At 33.4% G+C, this 26,835-nt stretch overlaps 2 protein-coding genes across 2 annotated transcripts in view; one reads left to right on the top strand and one right to left on the bottom strand.

Annotated features, from left to right (window-relative positions):
• Positions 1-25,280, top strand: part of LOC110384398 (facilitated trehalose transporter Tret1) — a 28,203-nt gene extending 2,923 nt beyond the window's left edge. Inside the window, exons 2-7 of the mRNA XM_021345676.3 lie at positions 6,609-6,838; positions 10,264-10,587; positions 12,072-12,204; positions 13,339-13,556; positions 17,406-17,600; positions 24,701-25,280. Coding sequence (XP_021201351.3) covers positions 6,609-6,838; positions 10,264-10,587; positions 12,072-12,204; positions 13,339-13,556; positions 17,406-17,600; positions 24,701-24,922 — 1,322 coding nt within the window. The 3' untranslated portion in view covers positions 24,923-25,280. The remainder of the gene's footprint in view (positions 1-6,608; positions 6,839-10,263; positions 10,588-12,071; positions 12,205-13,338; positions 13,557-17,405; positions 17,601-24,700) is intronic.
• LOC110384399 (uncharacterized) overlaps positions 1-26,835 on the bottom strand; it is a 137,045-nt gene that overhangs the window by 46,668 nt on the left and 63,542 nt on the right. Inside the window, exon 4 of the mRNA XM_064037689.1 lies at positions 26,421-26,554. Coding sequence (XP_063893759.1) covers positions 26,421-26,554 — 134 coding nt within the window. The remainder of the gene's footprint in view (positions 1-26,420; positions 26,555-26,835) is intronic.

Here is a 26,835-nt window from a genome sequence, read left to right as displayed (position 1 = left end):
CGGCAAACAAAGGCGAATCTCATTACTGGCATAATTAGGGCGCTTGCCACTTGCGACTTGCATTGTGTGCGTTGTATGACAAATTAATGCAACAGAGACAACTGCTGTGATGCTCACAATAAAAGTCAAAGTCAAATCATTTATTTCATTTAGGCCTTTACAAGCACTTATGAACGTCAAAATTATAACTAAGTTTGATTCTAGTTGCCCATTCCAAAAGTAGCTTCCTATGGAGAAGAACGGGCAAGAAACTCCATGGTTACTCTTTTTAAAAATAATATAGTATTACAGTTTGTATGTATTGATACATACAGTAAAAGCATGCGAAGATCATGTAGAATCGCAAAGACAAATGAGGATAAAGTGACAATTAAAATGCTACATGGTGTTCACATTTACAAATTGGTTTATATTTTGGTACAAAGTTACAAACAAATAATCAAAAGATGAATACAATTTTATTTGCTGGTGTAGTTTTAATTTGTTAATTAATTAGATATTGTCAGTATGTCCTATGGAGCAGGACCAGCATGTTTCCAAGCATTTTTATCTTGAATGTAATCTTCTAATTTATAATATGCTTGCTTACAAAGTGTGGCTTTTATATGAGTTTTAAACCGCAAGTCATTCAATTCCAGAATGTTGTCTGGTATTTTATTATAACATTTGACACAATATCCCATGAAAGATGTATGTACTTTAGATAATCTAAACTGCGGGATAGCTAACTTATTTTTATTTCTAGTGTTATAATTATGTCTATCACATATTTTATCAAACAAATGTAAGTTTTTCCTAACATACATGATATTTTCATAAATAAATTGGCAAGGTACGGTCATGATATTAATTTTTAAACAGTTCCCTAAGAGATTCACGACCACGTAAGTTGTACATAGCTCTGACCGCTCGCTTTTGTAAGATAAATATGCATTCAATGTCAGCAGCTCGTCCCCACAGCAGAATGCCGTACGACATGATGCTGTGGAAGTAACTAAAATATACCAGTCTAGCTGTTTCTACGTCCGCTAGCTGCCTCATCTTTCTAATAGCATAGGCGGCCGAGCTAAGACGACCCGCAAGAGATGTTATGTGGGGTCCCCATTGTAGTTTTTTGTCAAGAGTGATTCCCAGGAAAACTGTCTGATTTATAAATTCTAGTTTTTGACTATTGAGTATTATGTCACATTCACTACTTTTTACATTTGGCAATGAAAATCGAATGCATTTTGTTTTTTTTTCATTAAGAGCCAAGTTATTTGCATTGAACCAATTTTGAACCTGGATAATGGAATTGTTTACGTCGTCTAGGTTACGTCTACGTCGATCAATATTAAAAATAAGAGAGGTATCATCGGCAAACAACACCATCCTAGGTTGATTATCAAATAGATAGGGCAAATCATTAATATAAACTAAAAGAGGAACGGACCTAATATGGAACCTTGTGGTACGCCCATTGCCATCATTGAGCCCAGTGAATTTACGCCGTTTACTTGAACTTTAAGTTGCCGATCGCTTAGATACGATTTTAATAACTGGAGGGATGTATCTTTGATTCCGTAATGCTCTAGCTTCTGCAAAAGCGTTTCGTGATTTACGCAGTCAAACGCTTTTGAGAGATCGCAGAAAATTCCAATCGAGTCTTCAGCTTCCTCCCAAGCCTTAAAGATGTGCTTGATCAAAGTTACACCAGCATCGGTTGTACAGCGACCTTTGGTGAAACCGTATTGTTCGTTATGAAAAATGAAGTTTTTATTGAAATGGCGCAACATTTGTGCAAGCATCAACTTTTCGAATACCTTGCTGAGAACCGGTAAAACAGAAACGGGTCTATAGTTGTTTGATTCTTTGCTATTTCCCGATTTAAATAAAGGTACTACTTTACTGTGTTTCATTAGATCAGGAAACACGCCTTGGTCTACGCTAACATTAAAGATGTAAGCTAAATAGGGTGCAATAGTTTCAATAATTGACCTACACACCTTGACAGACATACCCCAAAGATCTTCTGTTGATTTTATTTTAAGATCTTTAAAGGCCTTAACAACAGCCTCGGGGCTGGTATGTTGAAATTTAAATACTGAACAGCATGGCTTTACATTTGTTTTGAGTAAATCGATAGATACGGCGGTTGAAGAATTTAATGATTTTGTAGTTTCGAAAGGTATTTTGGTGAAGAATGCTTCAAACTCTTGAGCTACTTCAAGGTTACCGTTGATGAGGCCTTTATGAGTTTCTAGGCTAAAATCAGTTTTGCGAACTTTTCGCCTACCTGTTTCGTTATTAATTACTGTCCAAGTTGTTTTATTTTATCCTTAGAATTTTTATTTTATTTCTAATATGAATAGATTTAGCCTGTTTACAAACGTTTTTAAATATTTTCGAATATTTTGAGACGTGGTCACGGAAACTTGGATCGGTGCTATAAGGCTTTAAACCATAAAGTTCAAACAGCTTTTGTCTACTTTTACGAATACCAGGAGTTGCCCAGTCACTAAATAAGAACTTGGACTTAATCATTTTAGTTTTAACTGGAAAAGCTAAATTGAATTGTTTGTTTAATATAGAGAAAAAATCGGCGTAAATATCACTTGAATTTTTAAGATTTAAGCTATGTGCACACAGTTTATCACCTAAAGTTTGATTGAATTTATCGATTTTTTTAAAAGTATATTCCCTAAATTTTATTTGTGTTTTCTCTGGTGGAGAGTTAGTGCGAAAAGTGACAACTTGTCCGCTGTGATCAGAGGGCAAGTAATTCACTATTTCCTTATGTAGGTACTCACAGCTGCAAAAAACATTATCTATACAAGTAGCAGTAGTTGGTGTTATTCTAGTAGGTTCTTCGAAAACGTTACGCATATTAAATGATTTAAAAAGATTTAAGAAACTCGAACTTACAATATTACTTTCTAAAATATTAATATTGAAATCGCCACATATAATGACTGACTTACTACTGCTACTGACTTTTTTCAAGACATCTTCCATGACAGAATCAAATACACCAAGATTCTGGTGTTGCGGTGGTCTGTAGACACACACTAACACATGCTTATCTAGCTCAACACAGGACAATTCAATATTATGTTCCACTGACATATCAACTATATCTTTTCTTACTTTATATTTAATAGGATTTTTTACTAATATTAAGGAGCCACCATGTATCATGGATTTCCGGCTAAAGTAACTAGCTACAGAATAATTCTCAAAATTAATAGATTCTACTTGATAATCTTTCAGCCAATGTTCTGTAATACAAATTACATCAAACTTGGTTTGTTCTAAAACTAATTCTATTTCAAGAAGTTTAGAAGAGCAACTCTGAATATTTTGGTTGAAAAGTTTTAAAATATGTTGCTCACTCTTATGTTTTTTACAACTAACTAAGTCGCCAGAAGATAACTTGCTACTATCTTTAAAATTATTAAATACTGGAATATCTTCTGTTGTCTTAATAATTAGTTTAAATTATTTATATCAGGAGTGTTCTCCACAAATGATAAAACTTGCATAGAAGAATCTATGTTACCGGTGTGTTCAATATGGTTAGAATGTTCTAACATATTGGTGGTGGTGGTAGTGGTGGTAGATAGTATTTGTGGACCCCCCTTCGTACACGACGTCATCATACAACAGTCTATCAGTGTGCTGTTAGTGTAACTATACAGCATACCCTCGTCCCTTACCCTATAGTTTATTATATTAGATATAATATTGTCAATATTATAGGCTATCAACATAGCAATAGTGTGTCTGCAACTACCAGGAACAGATACTGCTCCCTTGATCAATGTGAAATCACTAATAAACTTATTAGTGTCAAAATATAAAAGTTTGTCGCTATGACAACATGTCAACATGTGTAATGTGCAGTTTAAATTAAATATACATTTATTTTGATATTCTGAAAAACTATCAGAATAAGGAAAAGCACATAACATTAATTTTCCCATATTCAAACTAAGTAAGGTGTCAATACCTTTCACAATGTCCTCTTTTGTTGTACCATAACTACTGCCTAACAATAGAACTATTATAGAATTACTATCTAATGTTGTACTGCTAATTTTCTCAACAATTTGGTTAAAAGTTATGTCATGGTAACTGTGATTAGTAAAGTGATGGCTAAGGTAATTGTGTAAAATTTTTCCAAAGCCAGCACCCAATGCATCTGTGAAGAGCAAAGTATTACATTTTTGCATATGAATATTCTCTGTAGCAGTTGTAGGTACAGATATATCAGGCAATGGTATTGAAGGTGATGGTTGGCTTGCACTATCACATGAAAGGCTGTTTGTCAGAGACTCATACCTCTCTGTGTTGGACTTCACCAGGTCCATCAGCTCCACTGCCTCTAATAACCGCTTGCTTAGTTGGTCTTGAGAAGACTCATATTTACTAAAAATATCCTTTAACAAAGACTCCTTGTATTTTAAATCGTTTTGGAGCTGCTGGGTTTCCATCTCATAAATAGATTTATAATATTCTAATTCAGCAGTACAGGAATTCAGTGTCTTAGTTAAGCTAATACGGTCCTTCCTAAGAGAAATGTTTAATTTTAAGAGATGTTGTTTTTTTAAATATCTCTTTGACCGTTTAATGAATTTATTGATTTTAATATATTTCTTTAATTTATTATGACTCATCATAACTACAGGACATATTGGAATGGTATCATCACCAGTCAAGTCAATAGTTTCAGCTAACCTACATGGTACCTTATCTGACCTACAGGCAACTAACTCATCAAAAAGGTTGCAAGTATTAGTAACCTGTTCATTAATCTTACTACATTCTAATATAGATAAAGCCTTATGGGCATTACATAACTCCTGTTCTAATTCTGTGATGCGCTGTAAAGCCAATTCATGGGTGTCACTGCACTGATGGAACGAGGACATCTCTTGTTGAAGCTGAGTGTACTGGTCGAGCACATCCATGTACTGTATGTGCAGCTCGGCCAACTCACTCTTGAGGGAAGTGTTTTTGTCGATTATGTTCTTCACTTCGACTTCACTGTCATCCCTCTCTTGGAGTAGCTGCTTGCACAAGGTTTTAGTTGACTCGAGTTCCCTCAGCGCAGCTCTGAGTTTTTCTTCCATGTCTTTGACTGTGGCTCTACGGGTCATCATCTCTAATTGTTGTATTGTTAGTACCTAAAAAGTTAAAGAATAGCTTTAAAGATGTTGATTAATGTGTTAGTGAACAAAGGAAATAGACTGTAAAGGTATAGGGATTTGTGAAATTTGGAAAATATAGAAGTGGACTATAAGATTATATTTTTTATATCAAAATGGAGGGTAAGCTTTTTATTAATTTTTAAATAAAGAAAGGGGAAAGTATATGATATGGAAGGTTCGCAACAATTAGATATTGATTACACAGTTATGCAAAATACTAGGCTAAAGCATAAGTGTGGTAAACAACATTATACAAAGTTGGGATTTTTGTAATAAAGGTCAATCAAATAGTACAATCTTGTAGGTCAGCAATGTCAAGGTTTTACAGCAAAATTTATTGGTGGCAGAGTAATTTGTAATGTTATTGTGTGTAGGCGAACGTTATCGTCGTCAATTCTGTTTTCACAATTTGAAGGCAGAATGAGACACTAACTGTGCCGGTGTGCACTGCAATGACAGTAGCTCATAACAATGAGCCGCGTATTGCTTTGGGTGTAGTGTATTGTTGGTGTAATGTTGTGTACACGACAATGTTATTAAAATAAAAACACTATACTCCCCGGGTTTGAAGTAATATTCAAACTTTATCCTTTTGACAGCCGGCACATTGAACAGCTGATTATAAACTTGTTTGAAATTGCAAACGTCGTCACGAACACGAGAACAAAACTAAGTTTAACAATAATTTGATAGTTTTATCTATTTTAATTGCACAATTAACTTAAATTAGCACTAGATTTATATTTTTAGAATAAAAATTATCTGCAGAGCCGTTTTTTCACGACCTGCTCATAATGTTGCCACAGCAAAAAAAACTAAAAGCAAAAAAAATAGCACTATAGATAGATATGGCTCTTGGTCCAGTAGTTATTGTTTTTTTTTTTTTAATAAAACATGGTTAAAGAATCTCTTGGAGTAAACAAATGATGCTGAAAATAAAATAAAATTTGATATTTAAAAAGCGTATGAAAGGTGAAACCTGGATTGTGGTAACTGTAAAGCATTGCTCCGCTCGAAAGTGGTTAAAGTGCCTAACCGCGCTGAGGACGAATATGTGAAAATCCGATGTCCTGCTATCATCGCCCGCGGTAGCACGCGATTCGGTTTAGTTTTAATTTCGTTCCTACTTAAGGCGCTTTCCCTCAAAGTGTTGACTAAAAAAATAAATATAGACATCGCGATATGCATATTTTACTAAAATTAGTTATCGTGTATTATAATTAGCTACTAAGTTCTCCGAATGTATAAAGCTAGTTTAAACTATAAAATTAGAAATACGAGTAGGCGTCAATCGTAGGTAACATCGAACAATCTAGAAAGTACGTCATACAACTATTTAGCATTCTATTTAAGGCCATACTCATCTAAAACTTCAACTTTAAAGGTTGTCAGGAAATAAAGGGCTTGCTTCATTTGCAGCGAACACCACACTGTTGACATACGGTTTCCAAGCGGGATGGGTGTCGCCAATGACAAAAGTTTTACAATCAGATGCGTCCCCGGCTGGCTACACACTATCGGACTATGAGATCTCGTGGATAGCAAGCGCTCTTTGTATGTCGGCGACGTTTGGAGTCCCCCTATTCGCTTATATCGTGGACACGTATGGGAGGAAGGTTGCCATTATAATTATGGCTGCATTGCAAGCGGTAAGAACAATTTATTTTTTGCCAAAATAATATCACATAAATAGATACTTTTTATATACTTTATGGACTTTTTATAAAAAAAAAATATAATCACGTACATTGAGTAATTTCTAAGCTGAGTAAACGTTTTCACAGGACATATTAAAAATACAAGAATAGTCATTTCAATCTAGAGACTAGATTTAATATCCGATGCTGTATTCATGTCGTTCAGATATATCAACAATATGTTATTTCTAGCTACAATTTTGTATCTAAAGTAGGCAAAAAACTTTTCAACTTATACATATTTAAATGCTATAGTACAACAGCGTATAAGGAATGTTCCCATCACACCTGTATCGAGTCAATCTGAATTGAGTAAATGAGTCACAATCGATGTATATCGTAAGTGATTAAAAATAGAAATAAAAACGGAACAGTTTGAAAAACAAACTAAATAATTTACATCGACGTTTCTTTGTTCAAAAAGGTCAGAATCTAAAATAATTTATCGATTCCACGATATTATAATCGGCCAATTTGTATAATTGCGGTACATCGTTCACTCAGGTGAATAATTTATTGTATTGTGTTGTAGAAATGTAAAGATGAACACGAATCACGATACATATATCCAGGGCGATTGAAATTATTACCCGATAGTTTAAAAAAATGTACGTTTGGAACAGAAACAAATACACAAACAGATATTAACGAAATTATTCCTTAGTAAAATACTTTCTTGGTAAAACAGCAGAACCGATTGAGATGACAATTGCTACGGAGAAAGGTAGATTGGTTGGTGGCTGAAGACCATCAGCCTTACTAATAAACGTGAATTAAATAATAAGTTATACTTAAGGGGTGTTTAAGAAAAAAACTTACTTATAAACGTGGCTAAACTAAATCATTTTCTTAGCAATGTCTTAAATGAGCTGTCAAATTAAGTAGCCTCACACCCTTGTTTAACCCGCTAATTAGCAAAATGGCTGAATTCGTACCAGCTGATTTTTAATTTCCGGTTTATTGACAGCTCAACTTTTTAATTTTATATTTTACGGATGCCATTGTTGCCATTACACAACGTTTTGATGACAAATATTTTTTTAAGCTACCAACATTGCGGTAGTGTTGAGAAATTAGTATGTTTTTATGGCATTATCTGTTCACTACTTAAGACATACTTAAGCAACGTTTATAGGTCAAAATAATTTAATCACTACTTAAGGCTTTAAGTAGTAATTAGGTAAAACAATGCTTAGAAGATGATTAGTTGATTTTTATAAGTAAGGCTGTAACAGTCTTACTTATAAATGTGAATTAAATAATAAGTTATACTTAATGGGTGTTTAAGAAAAAATCTTTCTTATAAACGTGGCTTACCTAAATCATTTTCTTAGCAATGTCTTAAATGAGCTGTCAAATTAAGTAGCCTCACACCCTTGTTTAACCCGCTAATTATCAAAATGGCTGGATTCTTACCAGCTGATTTTTCATTTCCGGGTTTATTGAAAGCTCAACTTTTTAATTTTATATTTTACGGATGCCATTGTTGCCATTACACAACGTTTTGATGACAAATATTTTTTTAAGCTACCAACATTCCGGTAGTGTTGAGAAATTAGTATGTTTTTATGTCATTATCTGTTCATTACTTAAGACATGCTTAAGCAACGTTTATCGGTCAAAATAATTTAAGCACTACTTAAGGCTTTAAGTAGTAATTACTTAAAACAATGCTTAGAAGATGATTTGTTGATTTTTATAAGTAAGGCTGTTTATCTAGTGGGGGAACTAAAACTACGTGATTTTTTTTTCAAAAACAAAAGGACATCAGTCATATCTGCACTCTCTTGTTTAACCTATCTGCCATTACAAATTGAGTATCATCATAGATTTTATATATTATAGATAGGCATCGATATATATGTACTACGTACTAGATAGAACGTTCCGAACAAAAAGCTTACCACACTGAACTGCAGTGCAGACTATGCAGTGCCCAAAATGGCAAATCAGAGCGATTTTGACGCCTGCGTCAGATGGATGTCTATGAAACGACAATTATAAAATAGAAAATACATATCAAGGTATAAACTTACACATATAAACTATTCGAGAGTCAAGTTAGTAAAATTACACGCTGTTCATGCTATTACAACGCTTGTATATCATACTTTTCATTTATAATTCAATTTTACAAATATGCATTAATTTGTTCCCGCCCGCCATCTTAAATTATGGATTAAGAAAATCGTGCAGAAACAGATGTGCCATAAAACTGGCAGTAGGTAAAATATCAATGAAAACAGACTTCACTTTGTCATGGTATGTTCTTACTTTCAAGAAAAAATAATTAAATTCGCGAAAATTTGTGATAGCCCTCTTAAGAAAAAAAACATCGTAATTAATATTAAAAACTCTTAAAATAAGTTCCTGGTTTTAATATATTACATGATTTTGCATTCAATTAGATATAAATAAACTTTTTGATATATTACATGATTTTGAATTCACTTAGATATAAACTTTTTGAGTAATGAAAAATGTAGGCAAAATACGAGCGACACTTCAGCAATTAACATCAATGAGGATGACTACATGTCACAATACGTCAACGAGATGTCAACAGACGACATAAGCGGGTAAATTATTTGTATGGATGTTCTTGTCTATCGCTAGAATATATGTCAATGTAGATAGGTAATGCAAATGCGTAGGTTTTGAAATGGGAGAACAGCAATAATGTTCTATTTGAGCTATGTGGGCAGCTCAAATAGAACATTATGACGTTCTGCATGGTCGACATAAACGTTCTGATACAAATCAACTAAATGGTTACTGTGATTTGACGATCAATATTTTCGAATAGTCAATGTTTAGTATTGAAAGTGTAACAAAAGTATAAAGCTAAATATTTCTCCAATATCTAAGAACAATAATAAATAAAATTGCGATCTGTTTGTGTTATTAGGATGTAATTATATTAATCAAGATTGCTTTTCTACGTTTAAGCTAACAAAGGTAGCATTTGATCCTTTGAGCCAATCTATTCATATTGTTCTAATTATATCTCCTTTGTTCCATAAATACTTATGAAACAACAATAATAAGATATCCGATAGGATATTCCATTTAATTAACATGCTATGTAAAGACAACAATAACAGAAATAATATATTGTCTTTACACCCCTTTCACACTAGTGAATTTTCCGCTTTAATTTAATCTGAACATACGGGTGGAGTCGTATTATGCCGTATAACAACAAACAATTGACAACTACCATTTCAAACAATGACACGATAAAACGCCCGACAGCTTTTTGACGCTCGGAATTTGTCGTGCGTAAAAAAACCGAACGGTAATGTCTAACTCTCTTACTCTCATAATTAAAAATATTACCATTATATTTTTCTAATTATATTCTGACCACATTTCAGGTCTGCTGGATAATGAAGCTGTCTTCAGCAAACTTATCGGTGCTAATCATAGCCCGGTTATGCGGGGGTTTATCGGCCGGTGGTTGCTACAATGTCGTTCCGATGTACGTAAGAGAAATAAGTCGGGACGACATAAGGGGGGTTTTAGGTTCCTTCATAATTTTGTTCCAAAATATTGGCATTTTAACCATGTTTGCAATGGGATTGTACTTGGATTATTATACTGTACTATGGATCGTCGTTTGGGTGCCTGTAGTGACTATTGTCTTTATGATAAAGGCCCCAGAGTCACCTGCGTTTTTGTTTAAAAAGGGGAGGATTGAGGTAAGTTTATTTTTTATTTTAAGGTACTGTCTACTATTACAGGCTGCAGTACTAAGGCTGAAATTTAAGAGGTTGAACATTAATATTCTATAGTTTTCTAAAGGCAAAATGATTTCAATCTTTCTCTTGATAATTTTTTGTTTTCCCACTCAACTTGATTCTGAGTAAGTTTGTTTATCGTTTTTTCGTTTTAATATATTTACCGTCTATTTGAATCATAGATTACATAGTTTCCATGCTGTCTACAAACAGTCGTAATATTTATTTAGTGTAGTATCAAGTTTTTATAAGCAAGTCAATATTTGTTTGACTTTCATTCGTCAGTTTTTTAATAATTCTAGGTATTCATCTATTTACTCATTAAACATTGTACACAATTTATTTCCAACACAAGGTTGGTTGGCAGAATTTTCCAAGAAAACATTTGATTTGTTCGCAATGAGTTGCTTCTTAATTTAAGAAAGTTTTTCCTTTTTCCCACATTTATATACTCCAATTACACATAGTGAGTCTGAGCTACAATTCTCTTACAGTCCGTTAACACTAGTTCATTACGGCAAAGTGATATATTCGTTCACAAAGCCCCGGTAATGGGGCAATTTACTTATCCATTAATAACTAGGAAATATATTTGAACTGGATAAAATAGTAGCGGTACATATAAATAATGAGAACTGTTTGTAAGTAACCAATATGTTAAGAGGAATAGCAATTGATTAATTTATTGTAATATAAAATGATATCATGCCTGTTTTCTGACGAGTGAGATAGAGATCTTGTAATTAATCATCTACCTTTTGTCACAAATAAGTTAGTGTCATATAAAGAAAAAAGCCTTTATCAATCTACTAGGTACTAAATATCTATAATCCAGAACGCTTAACAAAGTTTTTTGTTAGGTACAGTTTCTAAAGAAAAGCAATTGGCCTTACCTGGAAGCTACTAGATCTACAACTTCAATACTTGATAACGGAGGCTCTTCCCAATAAAATTGCCAGAAAAAAAATACAAACCAAAGTAAAAACAAGGCGTAAAAGAAGTGTAATGGAAAATGTAAGAAACAAAAGGTTCGCCCCCTCCCTCCCCCCTCCTCACGCTTAAGTTCTGTATGAGTACGTGCATAATTGATATCAGGTGAACCGAAAATCGTGTTCAGGAATACTGTGTTGTTCTCTCGAGAATCACACTGCAGGTAGCAGATTTTCTCCACCAATGAGAATGTTTGTATGGTAAATAAAAAATTGGGAAAATATTGGCGTCTACTGAAAATGTTTATGTATATAACGCACCAAGTATATATTATTATTTGTCATAACCAAAACACATCTGAGATAAGTTACATACGGTATGTACTAGGCATAGCAGATCATTTCCAAGAATTGACAAATACCATCACAGATTTGCATAAAAACTCATATAGAGAAAGGAAATTCATATACTTGCCTATTATAAAGGATGTATTATGATCAAAGTAAAAATTCCAGGAAGCAGCCGCAACTATAGCCTTTCTGAGAAGATTGGATGTCAATGACAAGGAAATACAAAATGAAATTGACTACATGAGGAATGAAGAACTCACTTATAACTCGTTGCCAAAGGTTTCTTTCTTAAGCATATGTGAGTAGAAAAACGTTTAATATTTCAAAGCAAGTACCACATATTTCAGTTCAACCACAACTTTGTATGTTGTTCCTACTAAAATTAATTAAGATCCATATGCATAAAAGAAGGGCAGGCTAGATAAAGGCATTAGTGGTTGCGGGTTGCTGAAGATCGAGCATAGGCGATCATTGGGGGAGACCTGTATCTATCAGTGGAGGGAACAGTTAAAATAAGGAACAAGTGCTTAAAACAACCCAAAAAATCAACGATGTTAAGCTTAATGCAAGTGCCCTGCCAGCTATGCTTAAACTATTCCATTGTACCGATTTACTGAAACTGGACTTGACAAAACGAAGAATTGGTGCGATTAAGTGATTTACGATTAGCTCTCAGAGAGAGGTGGTTCAGCTATTTCACATAATTAATTTATATTAAACTAGCTTTTGCCCGCGGCTTCGCTCCCGTCAACTGACTTCTCTACTTTACCCAATTTTTTTTTTTCATAAGAACCTTCTCCTTACAATAACAAACACAACAAAAAGAAGAATTAGCCAAATTGGTCCAGGCGTTGTTGAGTTATGCGCTTACCAACACATTTTGCGATTCATTTTTATTTATATTAAATGAAATATAATTGAATATTTTCATTCTATAAAAACTGCCTCATTAAAGATTGTACCTTAATGTCATGACTATTTTAAATTTTATTTTTCAAAAGAGATTGTTGAAGCTTAGCCCGCCCGGCTTTTTAAATCCATCACGTTTCTAAGTGTAGTTTAGCCTTTGAGTACTTGTTAACTGCTAAACGATTTACAAGTCTCTCAGCCTGTCAGGGCTTGAATTACTAAAATACTTCTTTTAGAAAAATGGTGGAATAAAGTAAGGTGGATTTAGGTTAAGGTTATTTTTTTATCTGCTGTCTTTTTTTCTGTGGACAGGACTTAGAAGTTTTTTGTGTGCAAATGTATTACGAAACAATTAATCAAGCATCAGTTTACTTTCTACTTAAAATATGGTCTTAGATTCCAATTATGCTACTGCTAAGCCCTCATCATAAATAATAGTACTGTGTAAAGGTTCAACACTAAATTCACATCATCAATTTGAAGCCATAGATCAATCAATACTAACATCACCTTAACATTTCAGTGAAAAACAAAGCATGGCGTCGAGGCTTCCTCCTCATCATGCTCTTAGTGACACTTCAGACCAACAGCGGCAACTTCGCGACACTAACATACTCCCCCGCCATTTTGAAATCGGCCGGTGTCACTTGGAACCCAGAACTTCAAACTCTCAGCTTCCCCGCAGTTATGATCCTTGGCTCATTTATCTCAATGAGTTGTGTGGAAAAGTTCGGACGAAAGGTAAAAGCTTTCCAAAGTAATTTTGATAAATGTGTTTGTGCGAGTAATCTTTATTTCTGATCGGATTAGTTGAGAAATCGCTGTTGAGTTTCCAACCTTTTATTTTCACGTATCTTATTTTTTGAGAATTTGTTGAGCGGTGATTTGTGCTTATTTTGCGATGGAATATATTATAACAAAAACAGTTTCAATAGTTAACCTCAATAGAATTTTGCTGTATAAAGATTTAGACGCAAAATAAGTTGAAACATTTTAACTGTAAGACTAAATCACAAAACTGTTTTGTTTTAAATAAAATTGAAGTAGCCATAAATGGGCTTCAAAATAGAGAGCAAATGATTAAAAATCCACGTTAGATAATTACGAAACTCACTAAATTTGTACAAATTAAGCCACAATTTAAAAATGCTGCTCGTTACTGCCAACCTTCGCGGACCACTGCTAATTCATTATTCATCTTGTTAGTATTAAATTTTCATTCGAGTACTTTAATTTTGAGAAATATATACAGACACTATTTCTAAATAGTACACCAGAGACATACCTTGGTTGGCGCTAATAAAGGCTGTGCTAAGCGAATTAGCTTCGGGGCTAATAAATTAAGTTTTACAAGGTAATTTTTGCCTCAAACTTTTCAGACTTTACTATGGTGATTTATGTTGACATGTATCATTACGACTGATCCTTCTGTCCCTTCTCTTATTAAGCACACAACGGTTCGTAATCGTTAATGCTCCTTGAACTTTCGATATAGAGACCCTCATAAAGGACTATTCAGAACATAATGGTACTTCACTTCAGAGCCAAATATTCTCAGAAATTCAATGATATATTTTTCTGTCATATTTGAAATTATTTACTTGATATAATGAAGCCGTTTGGCAAATGATCGTAACATGTAATATTATTACGCTTAAGGTCTATATTTGCTGAGTCAGTATTCAAATTATTCTCAAAACGACACTTCAATCCACATTTCAAATTTCGTTGAATTGAAATAGTATTCGTGTATAATGTGGTGAGAACATATATCATTCCTGGCAACTATACATATAAAGCTATCGAGAGCTATTAAGTATTAAATAACAACACTATGCTCACTTACCGTCTTACCACAAAAACTTTTAAAAGTCAGTTTAAGAGTTGTCTAAAAAAATGTCAAATTATGACGTTGACATTATGGTTCATTTTGCAGCCACATTTTTTTTAGACAGGTGTTTAAGTTTTTGTAGTAAGGCCATTAAAGTTTACCCCTCCTATATAGGTATTTGTAGGTATAATGACTTTTACAATAAATCGTCCAAAAACCTAAACAGTAGGTAATCACAATCACGCTGCATGCAACACAATTTTCCAACTTTGAGAATCAAGCTTCCACAGTCTACCCCTATCGCCTATCTCTCGTTTAGACTTTAGAAACTGGTGTAAAAATAACATTTCGGGTTCAAAGGACGTACGGTCGGCGCAAACGGTGGCGTTGGCTCTTTGCCAATAAAACAGATATTTTCCCAGTTAACACAACTTGCAAGGACAAAGTAGTTTTTGTAAGCTTTTAAACTTCCTCGGAGCTAAAATCAAATTTATTTTTTAGTTTTTGCGTCGGTTGCGTTAAGCGGTAAATCAGTCTTTAAACAAGTTATGTTCTTCGTTTATATTTAGGTAAAAGGAGAAGAAGATAAGTCGTTTGTTTTTCGAAGGAAACGTTTAGAGGTTGTATGAAAAGCTAAATAATTTTGTATGAAATTATACTTTATTACTCCGAATCGGTTGGCTTTTTTAGTGTCCCTATCATAGAACACAAGAGTCGTTTCACAGAGAATATGTATATTCAGGAATGCGTATAGCAGTAACAAGTTACGTTTAACAATTCTAGCAACGTATGCCATTTTCTCGGTATACGGAAATATTGCGAAACAAAAGTATGTTATAAAGTTTCTATAATAAATGTGACAGGAGAGTCCACTTTGCTAAGCAACTACTGAATTCTATATAAAACTTTTAATATGCAACCTTACGACTCAAAGTGAGAGAGTTGAGAGGTTCAAAACATGTATATTGCTCGATATTTTCTTATACCCGTCACTTTGAGTAGGAACTTTCAGTGTTAGAATAAGACTTATTGAAGTTCTTTTAATGTTTGTCAATGTTGTAGATGCTGGTTATAACACTTTAGTGCTACAACTAGTTTATGTAGGACATATACAATATTGTGGTCGGTAATCATAGCAGTAACATTACAATTTGACAGTTTATCATCACGGTTTTGTGGTATGCCAATCCAGTTCAATTTTATCTGCTCCTTAATGCTCTGCGTTTAAAAACAATTGAACCCATTAATATCTGTAATCTGCAAATCATATGCGGCTTTTGACCTCAGTAAAAAGACTCATCAATCGTTTAAATAGTTTTTAGATGAACTTAGGATCATGATTGATTAGACTGTCAATTAATGCTTTTTGAAACAGATCTGTAATAAAGACTGATAAATACAATTATTAAGCTAGCCAACAAATAGCAAGAGTAACTATAACTGAATGCAGAGGTGACAAACAGTTAAATCAAATACAAGAGAAACTCGACTGCGATAAGATGTAAACTAATAAAGAAGCAAGATGAACTCGTGACGTCACAGTTAGTCCGAGACAAAATGAAGTTGTCCTGGACTCCGCAAAGAATTTAATCAAAGCTACAGATGCAGAAAATGACTGAGTCTTTGCTAGACAGGAATTAAAGAATCACAGAGAAACCGCTGATATGCAGCGATAGGGCGTTTGAATTCTCGTATTCGTTGAGTTGCTATGTACATAATATTATAGAGATGAAGAGTTTGTTTGAACGTGCTTGTCAAAGGAACTACTGGTCCGATTTAAAAAATTGATGCAATGATAGATAGCCCATGGATACGTAGAATATTTTGTTTATTATAATCTGATCTAATATACAATTTATGTTATATACTAGCTGGTGCCCGCGACTTCGTCTGCGCAGGTTTAGTATTTCGAACAATATGTTTACAAATTGTAGCCTATGTGTTATTCTGATGTATAAGCTATATTATTGTAAAGTTTCATTAAAATCCATTCAGTAGTTTTTGCGTGAAAGAGTAACAAACATCCATACATCCATACATCCATACATCCATACATACAAACTTTCGCGTTTATAATATTAGTAGGATGTATAATTTCCCATAACAATATCTACCTACTCCAAAAAACTATTTAACCGAGTTTTAAGAAACCGAACCATTTATGCTTTGGACTGTGAAAATGTATACTGCTAGCAAGGTTGACCAAACAGCGGAGCTTATAATATAATCTGCACTAAATATTTACGAGTCTGAAATCATATTTATTTATATTATATTCCGAAGGCGTTCAATCGCGGCAGACCGTGAAGGATGTAGGATGAGCTAGACTAAATAACTAGAGCATGGGTGTGTGATGAAACTTGCTGTGATTTTTAGAACACTTTGTCTAAGATTTAGTTTGCCGTAGGGTGCTTTAGAGCTTCGATTATTACCTATAGGCACATCAGTGTTAACTGTCATGCACCTTAACTCAATAGTAATAAGTACGATTTTCCTATGAAACTGTTACCACTGACCTGAAGTTGACTGTACATTGACTATATCTTATTCTAAGTAATTGTCGTCTCACATAACACATTTTATTGGCATTACCGATGTAAATATGATGTCAATTCATCCCTCTTCATTTTGCAGAAAGTACCTATATAGTGTTGATTGTCTAACTTTGATTTTAGGAGTATTCGAATTATGGTTTCAAAACTGTCAAACGAAATGTCAAACAAAAAAAGTTATGTTTAAAAAAGGAATTCTGCTTTCAGCCTCTCATTAGCATAGCATTCGCTGGAGCAGTGCTAGCCCATGTAGTCTTGGGAACAACAATGCTGATTCAGAACCAAGGAGGTTCAACACCAGGATGGATACCTGTGGTTGCCATAGTAACGTATGTCTTCGTGTACGCAGGCGGCATATCGCCTATGCCGTATATCATTATGGCTGAAATGTTTAACTTTCAAGTGAGTATCTTTTCAGAAAAATATTTTTCATTAGAGATAAGTACGTGTCAAGTAGTTCCCTCGTGTCGTGGGCGGAGCTACAGGGAACAGGTAGTCTATTATAAAACAAGGTAAATTAATCACAAGTCAAAATAGGTAAGCAAATCAATCCTGAGACCGCGGGAGGATACTTGGCTACATGTTAAAGGACCTATCCGTCCATAAGTAATTACAAACTGTCAACCCTAACCGCGGGTAGTACCTACCTATGGCTTTCGCGAAGATTCTGATTATAACTTCCTTGCTGTTGCCCGCGGTTTCACTCGCATAAGGCAGACTTCACACTCAGATAAATATAGAAAAAAAAAGTTCTGTAGTTTTCAGTTTTTTCATTAGGTACTAAGTACAGTTGAAGAGGCTAAAAATGTTGAATCTTAAGAAAAGTTTTGGATAAAGTGATCTTGATATGATTCAAGGTAAACATATTTTGTGGAAACATAAATACGAAATTGTAAAACAAATTCTTATGATACGTTCTTGGAACACGAATATTTAAAAGCTTTTTCATTGAGTTCACCGAATTCAGTACTTTTCCGTAGATTATCGTTATTTTGTTTTTTGATAGTACTTATTTTCATATTAGCTAGCCATTATTTACTTTCAATCACGACAATATTGATAGCCATCTCACAGGTAGAAAAGCACTCTTAAACCTTTTTAAGACTAGATTTGAAGATAAAAAAGTAAATTATCGTTTGACGTAACTCAAAGCGATTTTTTCGGAAAATTCTTACATGATAAGCCCTTTCTTCTCGCTTATAAAGAACATAGATTCAAAAGGTACTTTAATATTTTATAGATAAACAATTTGAATACAATATTGTTTAGGTACAGCACAATTTTCATATTACATTTGTTTACTTTCTAGATTTTTTCATTAATGCGCTGTACTTGTAATTTTGTATCATTTATTTTATTTAAATGAGTCTGAAATATTTCTAGTCTTATTTCTTAAGAAACACATTCAATTCTACGGTTGTATGAAGTTTTAAGCCGAGTGACTACATAAGAATCTAGATTCATTTCAAAAGATAAATATCATCAAGTCTCAAACAGTTTACCAAAAGATTCGAGTTTAATCAAATGATAAATGTATGAGACTAATCAAAATAGTAATATTATTTAAAGTTATCATATTTATTCATTTTCAAATTAATGGCATATAGCGAATTTATATAAAAAAGTCCGTTTTTTAACTATTTTTATCGCAATGGAATGATTGATGAAAAACTGATATTTGACGAATAAATGAGATGAAAAATGAGCAGATATGAAATTATAAATCATTCGTTATAATAAAGCATTATCGAAAACAATAGAAATAATTGGACGTGGCGTTTTTTTCTCGTTAATCGTTAATCTTTTCAGCTTATTGTGCTGTCAGTGGGTTCGACTTTTTTCAGAAAAACATTCCGTTTTAGGCTTGCAATTTATTTTTCGCTCCACTATGTCAATCTCGTGACACGTATTATTATTCTTTTTTTTATTTTCTTACCTTTGAGCATTCGGGTCTGTTCAACAAGCTATTATTGTTGGTTCGAGATTAATGGACAAATATATTTTATTTTGTTTGTGTCTAGACGCGGTTTATGAGAGTTTTATTCTGATGTTTTTTGTGTTTTAAGCTGCGAGCTTACCTATGTTAGATAACAAAAATATTCAAATCTCACTCAATAAGTTGAGTTAAATCATTGATTGTATTTATTTAGATTGTTTTAACTTTGCTAATAAATTGGTGAAACATTAATTTTTAAAACGGCATTATGAATTAATATCCTATGTAAAAAAAATTACACATTAAAATTGCACGGTCTTTATAATATGTTTCAAAACTGTCGATGCAGCATTATTGGAGAAGTAGCCTACTTAAATGGGTTACTCATGTTCATTGATGAGATTCTAGAACTATCTGAGATAGGTCAAGGATTGCACAGAAATGTACTCCAACTTCAGACGAAGAGAGATCGATATTCAAGATAGCAAATGCATTTGATTTTCACATAGGTTTATTAGAGAGTAATATATGTATTTTGTTTTGGAAGCCAAAGTAATTAGGGAAGAAATTATTGCCTTTTATAGGAACTAATGGATAACTGGTTAAGTGTCTCAACTTTCAACTTCTAAATATGGAATTCTGAGATAATACTCGTAAAACCCAGGTTTCAGACAGTAACTAATAAAGCAGCTAGATTTGTATTTTAGGAACGCAAATGACCTCTTTCAGATAAAGCTATTTTTTTTTATTTATACTTTAAAAAAGAAATCTGACTGCCAAAAATTTTAAAAGACGGAGCATTATAATGTTATTCAAATATTCTTCTCCCAGAATACACAAAGAATCAAAGTTTATCCTATTTTGACCATTTCTCGGTCAGTAAGCCACTCGTATCTTAACGTGAACATAAATTAAAAGGAACTGGCTTCCATAGATTGTATCGGGGTGCACTTTACTTTGCATTTTCCGAGTATATTTCAGTGTACGCGATCTAACCGCAGGGGACTGAAAATGACCATGAGCTGAAAAGCTTTTGTTTGCCGCAAAATATACAACCGGTAATGGAAAATACGCAAGACCAATGTTATGGGGAGCACGCTGTATATTGTTGTTTGATAGAATTTTGTAATAGGGTGGCTATTATTGTGTTTAATGTTGGTCTCTGGCAAACAACCTTACTTATTAATTAAATTAATGACGAAGTATTTATACATGCATGGCCTTAATATCATTTGTTATCGAACTTAAGCTTTAGTTTAAAACGATATCAAATAGATATAAAAGTTGAATGAATCCCTTTTTCCAGCCCCACGTGTCTCATAAACTGCAATTGAATGAACTATCCAGAACATTACATTTCGATTAAAAATTGTAACAAAAGGAACTTTTATGACATTCTCACGTGTCGCGAAGTTTTTATTAAAAGCTAGAGTTGAATATTTCCGTATGCACCACGTTTTATGTAATAATTACACGAAACATGTATGCATAATAATATGCAATGTTGCTCCTATGAGCGCAGTGGTACGCACTAAACTTAAATAGTACTATTTAGCGTAAGTCCCGGGTAAAACTGGTTAAATTGTACGTCTTTTGTTGTTTTTTAGTAAAACTAAAATAAAAAAAAAACATATTGAATTATTTTCCACACCAAAAAAACTTTAGTTATAAATTGATTGGTGAGAATAATAATTGTAGCGTAGGTAATATTTACTGTGTATAATATTATAGACCTCAACCTTCGATTCAAAATCAATTGTCTCCTCTAATCATTGTTAGCACACATCTGTAATCCCCGTTGCAAGTGGCCAGTTTCATGTTACATCAGGCCACTATGGCCACAGAATTACAGACGTCGCGTGTCGACATAAATAAAGTTGCATTAAAAGGTTAAAGTATAAAAAGGTTGCTTATAGCTGTCAGCCATATGTCAAAATGGATTTGAAAATGGAACATTATAAAATAGGTATATTTTTTTACAAGAATTTTATATTTGCGTTTTACGATTAATGATATTATTATTCTTAATACTTGTCATCCAAAAAGAATGTAGTATTTATGTTCTTTCTTAAAACTTTTGGCCGTAAAGTGATGAATGGAAATTTTAGACGGGTGAGCGTTTAGTTGTTGCACCTATATTTTCAGTTTCCGTATAATGTAAGCCATACTTTAAGTCAGCGTTGTTTCACAGCTTTGCTGAGGTTTATTTTATGGGTGAACAAAGTAATTTTTAAAATTATACGTTGAATTTATATTATGAATTTAGCTCTTAATTAGTCTGTTTAATGCAAGGCTTATTTATCGTTATTTTACAGCTTAAGTTTTCAACGTTGTGTAATATTTTTTGTTATGGATATTAATACCTAGTGTATTATATTTAGAAATAATAATATAAGTGGTTAAAATAAATTGCTTCATATTCCACGCTTGGTGAAAAAAGCAACAAAGCCTCATATTTTTTAAAGGTTTTTTAACAATAATAAAGATCAATATAATAACTAATAATAACAATACATACCTATAACTTAAACGCATTGCTATAATCGGGCCAAGCAAAGTTTGCACCTAATTAGATTTCAAAACTACACCGGCAGAGTTCTAGGCGATTTACATGTCTGCTCCAGGGAATTTGAATTTAGAACTGCCCTAGTTTCGAATGCTTTTTCTATCTATCGTAAAATGGCGGCCGGCGAAACGACGCCGAATTTTAAATTACATGCTTTCTGCGCCATCTTGTTTTTTGGGAATCACGTAGTAAAAGATTGGATTTAACTTATTGTTTGATGGTTTTTCGTTTCTTCTCAGGTATTATTTTTACTTGAAATTGGTGCACGTAGCTGTTTGTTCAGAATAAAGTATAGAATGAAATTGGAGCGAATGTCATTTATTGTCATTGTTCAGATGTTCAATTACACAAAATGTGTGAGAAAAAAATATGATAATTTTATGAATCCAAAATCTCAAATCTCGCTCAAGGCACATTAAAATTCATTGTTTGAAGAAATAGTAGTGCAAATATAGAAAAGACTATTGATATACTAAGTTCGTTGACAGATTTCTAACAATCAATTTAGGCATTATAAATATAATTTTCTGAAGTAAATACAAACAATACTTAGTAAAACTATTTTTGAGCTGAATGCGATCAAAATTAGTCTGAAGATTAAAGAAACGTTGAACTTTCTCTAACATGACACTAACTTTTGCGATAATGGCTTTTAGATCAAGTTTCAATACCTATCACAAATCACTGAATAGTTACGTCTACGTACAAATTAATGATGGATCACCGATAACGATGTTTTATATTGAATTTGTGTATAAAAGCAACTTTATCTGATGTGTGACCCGATATGCATGTAACTATTGGCTGAAATTACCATAATTAAATTATTGCTAAGTTTTAAATCAAATAATTTATAGTTATCTTGTCATTTTGACGCATTTTATTCAACATTAATTTTGTTGTTTGTGATGTTTATCATCATGTTTTAAATATATTTAGTGTACGTGCAAACCAAGCTAAAATAAATAGGACAAGTGTTTCAGTTTGCCATAATAGGTATGTTATTACATAATTATGTAAGTTTCTTGACTCTCGCTTTATGTACTTAATTTTTACAGTTGGTTGTATGGCTTTTGTCCTTCACTAGATGTAGGTATTCACAGTTTTTCGCAGTAGATGTTCTAAATTCAAAATTGGATAGTGTCCGATGCACACACGAATATGACATGCCGGGATGGATGACGTAGCGACGTGACGTGAAGTAGAGTCATGTCCGCTCACTCTCATATTTTTATTTCTAAGAGGATAGGAAGGTCTGAATATACTTTAATACAGATATGGTCAGTTTTACTCAAAAATAAATATCAGCACCATAAATACGCAAATTAGAAGTGACACTGTAAAAAAGTAAAAAGCACACACATTAAAAATCATAATGATGATGACATAAAATATACCGTGGAACTCGTTACTTTATGAACCGTCCCAATTTGTAATAACAAAAAAAAAACGCTTTCAGCTCTGACCACTTTTATCTAACAGTGAATATAGGTATACCCTTGAAAGAGTCATCAATATACGTCGGCTTAATGTTTTAACTCACAAAAGGGGTTTGGTTACGTATCGGTGTATGCCTAAAAAAGCGTTGCTCGTGTTCAACGATTTTTTTATGACTGACCACTATGAGCCTTTTTTGAGGATTTTTTCGGCCTATTTTTAGGATTTGTGTTAGGATTAGCAGAGGTTTGCGTAATTGATTTTATTGCTTGTTCCTGAGTATTGTTTTTCTTTTCGGTCAATAAAAGCGTTTATTTATTCAAAAAGCTTTTAAAGGCCGCAGTAAATTGGTAGCTTTGATTTGAACAGCAAAGTGTGAGTTTAAAGTAAATACTATGTCTCTTTGTTTGTGGTTCTAAATAATAAAGTCACCTACTTGTAATTCAACGGATTTTTGTCGATCTACAATGAGAACTTCAAACTTAATTTCTAAACATCATTATCTTTAATAACTATCTCTAATTTTAGCTAAAATAAGCGCATAACGTCACGTCATCCGACCTACTATTTAGCCTAGTACGTCGATTAGGGTCAATCAAATCGGCAACTAGTAAGCTACCAAATTAGCCGACCGACTGAAGTGTCGGTATAATAGTTATGACTATGACATTACGACGTAATTAATTGAGCATATTAACGTCATAGACGGACATATTATGTTGGTGTTGTATGTTTATGATCTGATGACACGGCATGTAATTGCGTCAATGCATAGGTGAAATTATATGACGTGCGTATGTTATGCAGTATTTTTTTTACTTACTGAATAACGTCAATTAATAAGGGTTGATTTGAGGCAATTGTTTTAAAAATTGTATCATATTTGGAAGATCTCTGAAGATCTAGCTAACATTTCTTACCGAACAAATCATTTCAAATTTTGAATTAGCTACTTTCTGCACCTGAATAAAAAGTCTATGTTATCAATGGTTGAAAATACATATGACATACATATCTATGTATGTAAACAGCATTGCACACAGCTTTCAGAGCGACAGTATTTTGTGATTGTTTAAAAATGCATTACCTACCCTTTCGACCTTCTATATTATTTGTGGTTTAAAAGCACGTATATCAGTTGATGACACTCATGTAGCTACTGTGAACTTAATTGTGGACTCAAAAATTGGCGCATAATAACATAGGTACCTACCCACAAAAACCAGCTGAGAGCAACTGATTGGTCTAGGTACCCAATTATCTAGTACACAACACTTCAACTCACAAACTTCGAATACACTCATAATTTCAGTAACTTTGATATAAAGTTAGTGAAAACCAGACCGAAACTGTTGGTGAATTGATAACTTGAACTACAAAGTTGTTACCTTTCATTTTGATTCATAATGAATTGATAATCAGAAAAATGCAAGTCAATCCTACTTGTATAATGAAATGTGAAAGAACTCACTCACGTTGTAACATCTGAACGAAATAAGGGTCCAAGTTAAAACTTGTTTCACTGTAAATCAGCAAATTCTAATATGTTTCTTTTTATTACAGATCCGAGCAAAAGTAATGGGTTGTCTAGTCACACACGCTTGGTTCATGTCGTTCCTCAACTTGGCCTCTTTTACTGGCCTGGCGAACTTGTTGGGAACTCACTCTGTAGTTTATTGTTATGCTGGCATCAACCTCCTGGGCGCTTTTGTTAGCCTGGTATTCTTGCCAGAAACAAAGGGGAAAACTGCCGAACAAATCGAAGTGGATTTACGAGGAAAATAATTTCCAAACCAAACGCTTGATTAGATTTTAAAGTTCCCATGTGAACTTGTTTGTGGTTAGCGAAATATTAATTGGATTGTAATTAATTGAGATCTGAATAGGTGCTTGAGTGTTCCTCTGGTATGAAATAATTTGAAGTAGCTTTTGTTGTTATTAAAATAATTAAAAGTTATGAACGAAAATATTGTTTCAATTAAATGGAACAAATAAATCTCGATGTAGGTTTATGAAACATTGTTGTAGTCGTGTGTTCTCTTGTTATTGTAATGGAAATACCTTTTTAAGTGGCGCGTGGGTGCTTACGAGCCATATCATGTACTTTAACATTTTAAGTTAATAAACATGATGTATAACGTTCTTTTTTGTTTTTATTCAACACAATTCTGTGCATAGTAATAAGCACTTAACCTTTGGAAGGACCGTTAGCTGAACAAACAGAAAGTACGTTTCTATCAATTATATTCAACAAGGGAATATTTTTGTGTACATAGTGAGTTTTAACAAGTTGTTTGAAAACGTTTTAGGTGACCTAAAATTTGTACCGCGACCGCTTATCAACTCGTAGTACCCAACTAGTTTCAAAAAGCTCGTTTAGGAAGCTCGTTAAAAAGTCAAACATTTTCATAACGATTCCGTATGTTTGAGCTTGTGGGAATTCTGTAATCCCACCCTTTTTATTTTTGGCTAACTGTTTACCTGCATGCAGGAGATACGTTTTAATTTATTTTTGTGTTAGTTCACGGTACATAAATTAGGTTTTAAAATTTGTTAACAACGTTTGCACGAAGCAGACTGCAAGTGTGGAAATTACATGTTTTACGTACAAAACTATAACATTAAGGATGAATACCGTAGAAATGTGTAACTGGTAACGTAGTCACCCAAGCAGGATTAAGTCCTCACAATCGGGGAAGATGTTTTTGTTAAAGGACAATGGGCACAAATGTATGGGACCTGGTATACCCCACCAATAGCGATGTCATACATATCATTGGATAGGTCTTTTTATGTAGAACAACATTTACTATGACAGCTTTGCTGAAATGTTTGTCCGTTCTGAGATATAGATCAAAAACTGTGCAAAAATTAAACTAAAGTTAACTTAATAATCTATTGATATCTCAAGTTTTTAGAGGAAAAACTAAGTTCCACTAAGTGTAAGTCTCTTGAGTCCTACCTGGTGTGCCCGTTAGGGTCCATAATTGTTACTATTATTTAGCATTTCAATATTATGCCCAATGTCCTTTGTAGGTATTTTATAAAGTCTTCAACTATCAACTAATGAAATCTTTAATATGTTATTCGCTAATTTCTCATCTTTATAAACATGTTTTACTTAGTACTTAACATACCGACGTATATTGCGTTATAAGTACACACCTTCTTACGTATTAAGAATACCGCATTTTCCTACTCTTCTTTAATACAAACTCAATTGCCTACCACATAAAGACGAAATTGCTATAAACATACGTAACACGTACGAACAAGTACTTACCGCATCGTTGTTGATGAAGAAAGACAGGTTGGCAGCTGGTAGCGAGTGGCGGCTGATGCATTCCACTTTTAGCTTCATGCCGGGTCGGTACCGGCGCTTCAAGCCGTGCATCGACGGCCCCGATTTAGGCAGCACTGCCAACAGAAATAAATGTTGTAAGTGGGTTTGGATCGGAAGACAGGCTGTGATAGAGGTAGCTTTTCCTATATGTTAGGTATGCATGTCTTATTGACACATACAAGGAAAAGATGAAGGGGTGTTTACATCCAGTACAAAAGAGGAGCGTCAGATTGGCTATGGCTGAAAACGAAACCTAAATGTTACCGCGTACCGCGGCCGGCTACCGCGGCCAAAACCACTGGCAGAAGTTAGATCATCAATTAAACATCATTGCTCTGAAAATAAAGCACTAACA

This window comes from Helicoverpa armigera, chromosome 13 (genome assembly GCF_030705265.1).
Source record: "Helicoverpa armigera isolate CAAS_96S chromosome 13, ASM3070526v1, whole genome shotgun sequence".
In the NCBI taxonomy this organism is placed as follows: domain Eukaryota; kingdom Metazoa; phylum Arthropoda; class Insecta; order Lepidoptera; family Noctuidae; genus Helicoverpa; species Helicoverpa armigera.
This window is presented reverse-complemented; position numbering and strand designations above follow the sequence as displayed.